Source organism: Scyliorhinus torazame, chromosome 15 (assembly GCF_047496885.1).
Source record: "Scyliorhinus torazame isolate Kashiwa2021f chromosome 15, sScyTor2.1, whole genome shotgun sequence".
Taxonomy (NCBI): Eukaryota; Metazoa; Chordata; class Chondrichthyes; order Carcharhiniformes; family Scyliorhinidae; genus Scyliorhinus; species Scyliorhinus torazame.
The window spans coordinates 141056514-141068643 of NC_092721.1; the positions used below are offsets into that span (position 1 = coordinate 141056514).

At 49.4% G+C, this 12130-nt stretch overlaps 1 protein-coding gene across 2 annotated transcripts in view; it reads right to left on the reverse strand.

The window, feature by feature from the left end:
* LOC140391866 (palmitoyltransferase ZDHHC20-B-like) overlaps positions 1-12130 on the reverse strand; it is a 132675-nt gene that overhangs the window by 73172 nt on the left and 47373 nt on the right. For both annotated transcript variants that reach the window (XM_072476848.1, XM_072476846.1), the window contains exon 4: positions 3593-3713. In XM_072476848.1, the coding sequence (XP_072332949.1) occupies positions 3593-3713 (121 nt within the window). The remainder of the gene's footprint in view (positions 1-3592; positions 3714-12130) is intronic.

The following is a 12130-nucleotide window of genomic DNA, read 5'->3' on the forward strand; positions in this document are numbered from 1 at the left end:
CAGCGGCGACATTAACGCCCCGCCGACTTGTCTCCCTTCGGAGACTTCGGCACCGGCGGGGGCGGGATTCACGGCGGCCAAAGGCCATTCTCCGACCCGCTGGGGGGTCGGAGAATGACGCCCATGACTTGTAAGGTATGATTCCGTGAGAATGACTATGTCAGGCTGTTGCTTGACTAAACTGTAAGACAGCACTCCCAAATTTGGCACAAGCTCCCAGATGTTAGTAAGGAGGACTTTGCACGGTTGACAGGGTTAGGTTTGCCGTTGTCATTTCCGGTACCTAGGTCAATGCTGGGTGATCTGTCCAGTTCTTTCATGTGCCTTTGCTCCATATACCTTGACCCTCTCCTTAAAATTTCAATCACTATCCAGTCATTTGGGAGAAAAGAGTTCCAAATATTGAGTTTAGAGTACGGTTTTTGGGTGTCTCGGGGAGAGATACAAGCTAGATGAGAAGCAGCAAGGTAAATGCTCAGGAATTCATAGGAAGAAACCTATTTGCAATTGTTTCAGTCTCAATTGAGAAGCCTTTGTGTCAAGCTAGCGGTAATTCTTCATTCTGCAAGTAAGAGTTGCTGGGGTAAAGGAATAGTGAGAGTTTGAATCGTTGTCTTGTACTATTGAGAACTTTCCAGCCTTTTTCTCTGGTGCCAAATAGGTAACTTTTCTTGGTCTAATAAATATTTTATTCTTTGCATTAAAAGTTTATTAGCAGAGTCCTCTGAATTTGTGCAGCAAATTCCCTTCACAGTTTCTGGGGGAAAAAAGTTAATCAGCCAGGTTTCACTCTGGGATTTAACTTGTCCAGTATTAACAGCAGCTGGGATCATAACAAATTGTGATTTAATTGAATCTGCTGTGCTTTCAAAACCAACACAGTGAAGTTGAGGCACCACATGAAATAAGCAATCACTTCCCACTTCTCTGACTGAAATGTTTCTTGAATGCTTAGGCTGTCTTTCCTACACACACACACAGCCATTATATGGGTAATGGTGTCCTTTCCTTTCTGAACATTGCAGCCACTTGTGAGAGAGGAGTCAGTGCAGTTAAACAAAGCATCCAAAGAACTGCAGCTCAGCCACAGAAGAGCTACACATGATTTCTAAGAGTTAAAGTAAAACACTGAGAATGCTAAAGATCTGAAATTAAAATAGAAAGTGTTGGGAACACTCAGGAGATCAGGCAGCATTTGTGGAGAGGGAAACGGTGCTTCTGATCTCTTCTGGACAATTGCAAAGAAGTGTCCTACCGGACTTGAAACAACAGTCCCAAAGAAGTGTCCTATCGGACTCGAAACGACAGTTCCAAAGGAGCCTCCTTTTGGACTGAAAATGGCAGTTCTGAGCAAGTGTCCCAACGACAGTTCTGAACAAGTATTATAAAAAGTAGGAAAATAGGCATTTTAAATTATGCTACTGTGCGCTGGGAAGGCCAGAATGGTTAAAGCTGGAATCTCAGGTAGTTATTCAAAATAAAATGAAATGAACAAACCTCTTAGAAATAACAGATGCTACTAATTGATGTTAATAATAAATAACTGGACCATATTTTCAGATAAGGAATACATGACAATGCTCCATAATTATCTTGTTACAGTAATTTAAAGCGGAGAAAATAATGGATTTTGAGTATAATGGAACTTAAGAACATAAGAACTAGGAGCAGGAGTAGGCCATCTGGCCCCTCGAGCCTGCTCCACCATTCAATGAGATCATGGCTGATCTTTTGTGGACTCAGCTCCACTTTCCGGCCCGAACACCATAACCCTTAATCCCTTTATTCTTCAAAAACTATCTATCTTTATCTTAAAAAAAATAATAATCTTTTGTTGTCACAAATATGAAGTTACTGTGAAAAGCCCCTAGTCGCCACATTCCGGCGCCTGTTCGGGTAAGCTGGTACGGGAATTGAACCCGTGCTGCTGGCCTTGTTCTGCATCACAAACCAGCTATCTAACTCAATGAGCTAAATCATCTCTTGATGATCTTGTTCATCTTAAGTCCCTGATATGTCTGTTTAAACTGAATGACATCTAAAAGTAAAAATATTGTGGAATCATTAACAAAAAGCCCCACTCCTGACCAAATGATGGCATGAAGGTCATTCATGAACCAGGGAAGTTTGGCCGAGAATGCACTGCCAAGGAACTCCTGCATCAGTGTCTTGGAGCTATGATGATTGGCCTTTGATAATTATAATCATCTTCCTTTACATGAGGAATGATTGCAACCACCTGAAGGTTTTCCCCTTGACTTCTGCATTCCTTGGGTTCTTTGGAGCCACACGACTAAATTTTTGATTTTGAGGGCGATTACTCTTTAGATTTCAGCTCTTGCCGAATGTTAACTGAATGTCAATAAGCAGGTTATTGGTGAAGGAGCATTGCTTGATGGCCTATGTGATGATTCCAAGAGGTTAAGAGGGAAGTAATTGGTTAGGTTAGATTTGTTTCTGTAGAGAGGACATTTTGAGTAATCCTCCACATCGTATTCAGCACTACAGTTCGTAAATGTTGTAGCCCAGAGCCTTTTCTGTGTCCTCTGCCTTTAGTTGCTTATTAATGTCATATGGAAGTAACCAGATTGGCTAGACATTGGATAGACATTAGCTACCGTGATGCTTGGACCTCAAGAACCTTTGGCACTTTTAGCAAAATATGATTGCAAATACCAACTTTGTCTCTTGCACTCTTGTCCTGGATTTATCATGGTTGAAGATGAGGATTTCATGGAGCCACCTCCTCCCTCCTGTTGGCCAACAGTCATCCACACTGTTGTTGACGAGATGCAGTGTCTCTTAGCCATATCTACAGTCTGCTACTTTTGTTATTCAGCATGTAGGTTTCTCTGTATTGTAGTGTCTCTTGGTTAATACCTTATTCCAAAGGATACATTTTGCTGTCCGGGTATCCCCTTGAATACTCCCTAGAAATTTTGGTGGTGATCCCCCAGCCTGATGGTGATTCAGGAATGAAGGATGTGCTGGGCTATAAGGTTACAGTCTAAAATAAAATTCTGCAGTTACTGAATTCCCACAGCGTTCCTACTGCTTGATCTGTCCTTAGTTTATCCCACTTAACATTGCAATAGTATCACCGTACATGATAAAACATGCCATCACTGTGAATATACGATTTGACTTCATAAGAGGTCTGTGATCATCTCTCCCACCAGTGCTATTGTAGCAGACATATCTGGGTCAGACAGATCTTCAGTGAAGATGAAGTCAAGTAGGTTAGTTCCTTATGTTGATTCCCTCAGTAACCCCACAACCCGTCTGAACCCATGATGATACCATCGAGTCATTCTCAGTATTGAAGAACAACAATTTTGTGCCCTTGTTTTTCAAGTGACGTTCAACATTGTCATTTGAGGAATACCAGGAAGGTGGGAAAATCTTAAACTTTAGGACTATACCAACTTTAAAAATAATCTCACACAAATACAATACCAACATGGGAGCAAAGGGATATATGGAAATAATGCAGTGTATGATTTCAGAATGCAATTTTCCAAAAATGAGTATTTTGTGCGTTTCTTATTGCTTGCTCGTATTTATTGCTCACATAACTGGAATAGCAATTTACCTCCATTTGCAGTTCTGGTATAAACAGGCAAGTCCTTGGCAACTCTTTTAAGAATTTCTTGCTGCGCTTCTGGTCTTTCTTCCCGATCATACTGTTCCTTATCGGTTTTGACTAACCTGAACTGCAAGAAAATGGAGTGCATTACATTCCGTTCTAAAATTCACCACCATCTTTTCCTCCAGGGCCCATTTAAAAAAAAAAAAATTTTTATTCTCCTCCTTTTTCACATTTTTTCCCGCATTTACACCCATCAACAATAAACAATAATCAGCAAGATATGTCAGTCCCCATAATAACAACGATCCCATCCGCCCACCAACCTCCAAACCTCAACCCGCTTATTGACATAAACAAATGACAAAAAGGAATCAGGGATTACCCGTAGTCACCCTTAATCTACACAGCTCCCCCCCCCCCCCCCCCCCCAACTAATGTTCGATGTTATTCAGTTCTTGAAAGTGCATAATAAATAGTGCCCATGACTTGTAGAACCCCTCCGAGCTTCCCCTCAGTTCGGACTTAACATTCTCAAGGGTCAAGTATTCCAACAGGTCCCCCTGCCACGCCAGGGCACTGGGTGGAGAGGCTGCGCTCCATCCCAGCAGGATCCGCCTTTGGGCGATCAACGAGGCGAAGGCTATGATATCTGCCTCCGCTCCAGTTTCCAACCCTGGCTGGTCCGACACCCCGAATATGGCCTCCTGGGGACCCGGGTCCAGTTTCACATGCACCACCTTGGAAATTACCTTAAACACCTCCTTCCAGTACTCCCCTAGCTTTGGACAGGACCAAAACATATGAACGTGATTCACGGGCGCCCCCCCCGGAACGCTCACACACATCCTCTACTCCTTCAGGGCCCATTTTAAGTCCCTCATTTAAATTACTCCTTCAATCATGTTAATCTGACAGTGACAACCAGCAATTTCCAATTTCATATGGTTTTCTAATAAGATACAATATATAATCTTCCAAGCAGAATATGTAACATGATACTTCATATTGCTACATTAGCTTTCAGGGTCCCCAAACCTTGTTACATTTATTCACTAATGTGTTCAAGTTCATGCTGACAGCATTTATTGGTAGAACATTGACGTTTGCTTTATTTTTTCATTAGTATTGCAGTTATTGGTTCAGATTTAGTTACCAAAATATTAATGTGGCAATCTTCAATCCACCAGTATCCATTTGCCCTGACACCATCAATCTATCGAGCTAAGTCTTATTATTAAACACAAGACTTATTTCTATGTGCAATGATACACGCAGCTATGTATTAAACTACACCTATCAACTGAGATGACCTTTACTTAACTTCTCGATGACCAGCTCTATGCAGGTAGATAGTTCTGCCTTTATCTGAGTCCCCACGTGTGTCGGCTGTAAATCATCAGGTTCGTCTCGGCTGCGGCTCGTTTCTCTGTCAGGTAGCAATCGCGGTCTTAAACTATGCTGCAGTTGGTGTGGGCACAGGCCGATTTCAAAAGAGACCGATCCCTAGTGCGCAGGGCTTGTTATCTTTCTTCTCTTTCGCGCCCTTTTGGGCAGGGTTAACTCAATATCCAATGACTTCCGGTTGCGGCTATGCCGAGGTAGGTCGCACGTTTGGCAGCTCCCGCCAGGAACGGACTTTTGGGCTCTTTAGAGGGGCCCCAATGGCAATTGTTCGACGGCTCCCAGTGTGGGAAGGTGACAGCAAGGTTCCCCCAGCACTATATGGATTGGACCAGGAGTGGAGCGGTTAAGAAAGTGATTTTGGTGCAGCGGAAAGTGCGAGGAAGGAGAAGCAAGATGGCAGCGGGTGGAGACCAAGCAGCGTGGGCGCAGGAGCAGCAGGAGTTCCTCAAATGCTGCTTTGCGGAGCAGAAGGCAGAAATGCTGGCGCCAATTAAGGCGTCGATTGAGAAGCTTGTGGAGACCCAGAAGGCCCAAGGGGCGGCGATCCGGGAGGTGCAGCAAAAAGCCCCGGAGAACGAGGACGAGATCTTGGGCCTGGCGGTGAAGGTGGAGGCGCACGAGGCACTGCATAAGAGATGGCAGGAAAAATGTGAGGACCTGGAGAATAGGTCGAGGTGGAAGAATCTTCGGATTCTGGGTCTCCCTGAAGGAGTGGAGGGGCCCGATGCCGGGGCATATGTGGGCATGATGCTCAATTCGCTGATGGGCGCGGGAGCTTTCCCGAGGCCCCTGGAGCTGGATGGGGCTCATTGGGTCCTGGCAAGGAGACCCAAAGCCAACGAGCCGCCAAGGGCTGTAGTGGTGAGGTTTCACCGCTTTATGGACAGAGAGTGCGTCCTGAGATGGGCCAAAAAAGAACGGAGCAGCAGGTGGGAGAACACGGAGATCCGAATCTACCAGGACTGGAGTGCGGAGGTGGCTAAGAAGAGGGCTGGTTTCAACCGGGCTAAGGCGGTTCTCCATCGGAAGGGGGTGAAGTTCGGGGTGCTGCAGCCAGCGCGATTGTGGGTCACGTTCCAAGATCGGCACCATTATTTTGAGACGCCTGATGAGGCGTGGAACTTTATCCAGTCTGAAAAGTTGGACTCGAACGGAGGGTTTGTCGGGCGGGGGGGTTGTTTACTGCGTTTTGGGAATGTTCTTTTTGTTTTGGTGCTGGGTGGGGATGGCTGAATGGATTTAATGTGGGGGCTGTGTGAGAGTGTTGGCTTCGGTGTTGGAGGGGCGGGGCCCCGTGGAGGAAGAGGGGGGGGGGGGGTCGTTCGAGGCGCTGAATATTGTGGCGGATAATGGAGGTCGATATGTGATGGTGAGTGGTAGGTTGCAGGGGGTGCGGGTGGTACTGGTGAATGTATATGCCCAGAATTGGAATGGTGCCGGATTTATGAAACGCATGCTGGGTCTGATTCCGGATCTGGAGATAGGAAGCTTGATAATGGGGGGGGGGGGGGGGGGGGGGGGGGGAGAGACGGGACTTCAACACGGTGCTGGACCCAGCACTGGACTGTTCTAGGTGCAGGACGGGTAAGAGGCCGGCTGCGGCCAAGGTGCTCAGGGGGTTTATGGACCAGATGGGGGGAGTGGATCCGTGGAGGTTTGCCAGGCCGCTGGCCGGGGAGTTTTCTTTTTTTTCCCGCCTGCTCCCGGATGGAGTTTTTCGTCTTGGGTGGGGCACTGGTCCCGAAAGAGGAGGGAACGGAATATTCGGCCATGGCCATCTCGGACCACGCCCCGCATTGGGTGGAGCTGGAGGAAGAGAGGGACCAGCGCCCACTGTCGCGCCTCGATGTGGGACTGTTGGCGGATGGGAGGGTGTGCGGGCTGGTTCGGGGGTGTATTGGAGGATGCTTGGAGGCCGGCGATGACGGGGAGGTGCAGGTGGGGGTCGTCTCGGAGAGCCAATCTCCATTGGGGCCCACAGGAAGAAGAGAGAGGGGAGGGAGAGGAAGAGGTTCGTGGGGCAGACGTTAAGGGTGGACAGGAGTTATGCTACTTAGGGATGACGGAGGAGGGGCTACTCAGGGAGTGACGGAACCTCCAGACGGAATTCGACCTGATGACTACGGGGAAAGCAGAGGCACAGTGGAGGAAAACGCAAGGGGTTGCGTGTGAGTGTGGGGAGGGGGCGAGTCGGATGCTGGTGCATCGGCTTCGTAGGAGGGAGGCAGCGAGGGAGATTGGTGGAGTTAGAGATGGAGGGGAGAATACGGTGCAGAGTGCGGTGAGAATAAACGAGGTATTTAGGGACTTCTATGGGGATCTGTACAGGTCTGAGCCCCCAGCGGGGAAATGGGGATGCGACGATTCCTAGATCAGCTGAGGTTCCCGAGGGTGGAGGAGGAGCAGGTGGTTGGGCTGGGGGCGCCGATTGGGCTGGAGGAGCTGGTTAAAGGATTGGGGAGCATGCAGGCGGGGAAGGCCTCGGGGCCGGATGGGTTCCCGGTTGAATTTTACAGGAAATCCGTGGACCTGCTGGGCCCGTTGCTAGTGAGGATTTTTAATGAGGTGAGGGAGGAGGGGACCCTGCCCCCGTCAATGTCTAGGGCGCTGATTTCTTTGATTTTGAAGCGGGACAAGGATCCATTGCAATGTGGGTCGTATAGACCGATCTCGCTCCTCAATGTTGACGCTAATTTGTTGGCGAAGGTGCTGGCTACGAGAATTGAGGACTGTGTCCCGGGGGTGATTCATGAGGACCAGACGGGATTTGTGAAGGGTAGGCAGCTGAATCCTAATGTGCGGAGGCTCCTCAATGTAATTATGATGCCCTCGGTTGAGGGGGAAGCGGAGGTGGTGGCGGCTATGGACGCGGAGAGGGCATTTGATCGGGTGGAGTGGGAGTATCTTTGGGAAGTGTTGCGGAGGTTTGGGTTCGGGGAGGGGTTCATCAGTTGGGTCAGGCTACTATATAGAGCCCCTGTGGCGAGTGTGGTTACGAACCGGCGGAGGTCGGAGTACTTTCGACTGTACCGGGGGACGAGGCAGGGGTGTCCCTTATCCCCCTTGTTGTTTGCACTGGCAATTGAGCCCATGGCCATGGCACGGAGGGAGTCCAGGAAATGGGGGGGGGGGGGGGGGGGGGGGGAAAGAGAGAGGAACACCGGATGTCATTATATGCCGATGACCTGTTGTTGTATGTTGCGGACCCAGTGGAGGGGATGGCGGAGGTCATGATGATCGTTAGGGAGTTTGGGGACTTTTCGGGGTATAAACTCAATGTAGGGAAGAGTGAGCTCTTTGTGGTGCATTCAGGGGATCAGGGAAGGGGGATAGATGAGCTACTGCTGAAGAGGGCGGAAAGGAGCTTTCGGTACCTGGGGATCCAGGTAGCTAGGAGTTGGGGGGCCCTGCACAAGCTCAATTTGACGCGGTTGGTGGAGCAGATGGAGGAGGATTTTAAAAGATGGGATATGCTGCCACTCTCACTAGCGGGTAGGGTGCAGTCGATAAAAATGACGGTCCTTCCGAGGTTTGTCTTTGTGTTCCAGGGCCTTCCCATTTTGATCCCCAAGGCCTTTTTCAAACGGGTAAGCAGGAGCATCATGGGATTTGTGTGGGTGAATAAGACCCCGAGGGTGAAGAGGGTGTTTCTGGAGCATAGCAGGGACAGGGGGGGGGTGGCTCTGCCGTATCTATGTGGCTATTATTGGGCAGCCAATGTGGTGCTGATCCGTAAGTGGGTAATGGAGGGGGGGGGGGGGGCAGCGTGGAAGAGGCTAGAGATGGCGCCCTGTGTGGGCACGAGCCTGAGGGCGCTGGTGACGGCACCGCTGCCAATCTCGCCGACAAGGTACATCACGAGTCTGGTGGTGGCGGCGACGCTGAAGATCTGGGGGCAGTGGAGGCGACACAGGGACGAGGTGGGAGCCTCAGTTTGGTCCCCGATTCGGGAGAATCATCGGTTCATCCCGGGAAGGATGGGTGGGGGGGCTTCGGAGCTGGCATCGGGCAGTGATTAGAAAAATGGGGGACCTGTTCATCGATGGGACGTTTGCGAGCCTAGGGGCGTTCGAGGAGAAATTTGGGCTACCCCCGGGAAACGCTTTCAGGTACATGTAAGTGAGGGCGTTCGTGAGGCGGCAGGTGAGGGAATTCCCGCTGCTTCCAGCACGTAGGATTCAGGACAGGGTGATTTTGCGTGTATGGGTTGGAGAAGGCAAGGTTTCGGCGATTTACCAGGAGCTGCAGGAAGAGGAAGAGGCCTCGGCGGAGGAGTTAAAGGGCAAGTGGGAGGAGGAGCTTGGGGAGGAGATAGATGAGGGTCTGTGGGCTGATGCCCTGAGTAGGGTTAATTCTTCCTCCTCTTGCGCCAGGCTCAGCCTAATTGTAGAAGCCAGGTATTTCGAATACAACTAGTATAGGTAAAAGATAGCTGTTTAAGCATAAATGTTGAGCCCCAGTTTTAAATACCCATTTATACAGCATAATTCACTTTTACTGAGGTCCGTTGTTCTGGCAAATGCATATTTTCAAAGACAGTGTGACATTAAAACAGCACAGTTGCAAAACAATTTGACACTGCTTGTGCTAATTGTCAAGGCCAAGGGCTGAATACACAGCAACAAGAAGGCACCATTGTTCACAACGCAGATAACAGCTGGGTCAGAAAAGCTGATGTTGCACATTGAAGACGGACGGCTTGCCATCAAATCAAATGTGTTTGAGTCTAACCCAAACCAATTAGGATTATATTGGGGTGTGATTAGATGACTTAAGACAGATATGAAAGTGTATAACTGAAAAGTTTCCGCCCGCCATTTTAGTGTGTTGTCTGTAGTGTATTGTCTTTGGGGGGGGGTGTGTGTTGAGGAGATGTCTTTGTGCTGTCTTTCTGTTAGTTTAGTCAGTTTTGTCCTATATAGTCTCCATTTTAGAGATGTATTTTTGGGGGTTCTGTCAGCCTGTCAGTCTACCAGTCTGTGTCAGTGATGTTAGTCCACTTTTGACTTTGAGTTTGAGTTTAGCTGAAGATTAGCTTTCTCTCTCTCTTCATGTTTCATTGCCAGACTTTGACCTTTTAAAAGTTACTTTCGAGCTGTCTGCCTAAGCAAAGAAAGATAATGTCTGTAATTCTCTGAAAGCTTCGAATTGTCTACGAATTGCCTTTTAAATGACTTTCAAATTGTAATCAAGCGACTACAAATAAAACAATTCCTTTTGGCACCTGAGAAGTTTATACTGCAAATTTCTGCTGAGTTCCAGTATTCGCAAAGTGCTACTGATAACCGAATAGCAGAGATAATATAAATTCCTTCAACTATACACAGTCGAATAATACAAGGAATCGAACAACTTAACACAGTCTACAAATATTACAAATCTTACAACTTGTCGTATTGCGCCAGGACTTGATTAATCAACTAAGCTTCCCCCAAACTTGGTGTAGTTCGACAGGTTAAGATCCCATAAATGAGAGATTCCTATACTAATACAGTTTAAAGTTATTCACAGAGCGCATATGACAGGGGCGAGGTTGAGTAGGTTCTTTGGGGTGGAGGACAGTTGTGGGAGGTGCTCGGGGAGCCCAGCAAATCACGCCCATATGTTCTGGTCGTGCCCGGCATTGGATGGGTTTTGGAGGGGTTTTGCGAGGACTATATCCATGGTGGTGAACGCCCGGGTCAAGCCGAGCTGGGGGTTAGCATTATTTGGGGTATCGGACGAGCCAGGAGTGCAGGAGGTGAAAGAGGCCGGTATTCTGGCCTTTGCGTCCCTGGTAGCCTGGCGGAGGATTTTGTTACTGTGGAAAGATGCGAAGGCCCCCTAATGTGGAAGCTTGGATTAATGACATGGCAGGATTCATCAAGCTGGAGAGGATAAAGTTTGCCTTGAGAGGGTCTGTGCAAGGGTTTTTCAGGCGGTGGCAACCGTTCCTAGACTATCTCGCGGAGCGTTAGGAGTAGGTCAGCAGCAGCAGCAACCCAGGGGTTGGGGGGGGGTATGTATTAGGGGTATTAAGGTACTCTGGGATGCCGAGAGGCTATTGGTAGATAGACACTGGATCCCGATTGGATCAGCCGCCTGCTGGCTCCACCCAGTAAGGCTGAGTATAAGAGCCCGGGTTCTCCCAGCAGCCGCATTCTGTAACTGTGCTGCTGGGGAACAAGTCTGCCTAATAAAGCCATCGTTCGACTCCTTCTCAACTTGCCTCGTGAGTGATTGATTGCGCTACAATTTATTACGCAACTTTTAAGGACATGGAGCTCTGAATCATGCCGGAGTGTCTGCGAATCAGCCCCCACGCGGCAAATGCAGCGGACACTTTTAAACATTGGTTAGCGTGTTTCCACGGATACATCCGAACGGTCCCCGGCATACCTACAGAAGAACAGAAAATCCAGGTCCTGCATGCCAGGGTGAGCCCTGATATCTACACGCTCATAGAGGATGCGGACGATTTCCCGACGGCGATCGCGATGCTGATAGGAATCTACGTTCGGCCCGTCAACCAGATCTACGCATGCCGCCAGCTCGCAACGAGACGGCAGATCCCCGGAGAAATCGCTGGACGAATTCTACAATGCGCTGTTGATACTGGGGAGAAACTGTAACTGCCCATCGGTTGGGGCTAATGAACACACAGAGCTGCTGGTCCGAGATGCGTTCGTGGCAGGTTTGCTTTCATCCCAAATTCGCCAGCGATTGCTGGAAAGAGACACACTAGGTCTCAAAGAGGCATGGGCCCTCATGGCCTCGTTTGATGTGGCGTCACAGAACGCCTGCGCCTACGCCCCCGACCGCACGGCAGCCCCTTGGGCACCGTGTACCCCCGCCACGACCGAACCCCCGGGACCCCTGCCCCCCCCCGCAGGCCTGCACTGCCAGAGCGGCAGATCACCGGGGGGGGGGCCCGCAGCTACTTTTGCGGGCAGGGGAAACACCCCCGGATGCGCTGCCCGGCCCGCTCGGCCCTCTGTAAAGAGTGCGGGAAAAAGGGGCACTTCGTAGCTGTGTGCCAGGCCCGGGGGGTAGCCGCAATCTCCGGGGGAGAACACCAAACTCAACTCCCCCCAGCGAACCATGTGCGGCCAACGGTCGCCGCCATCTTGGATCCTGGACTCCATGCGGGAGGGATGG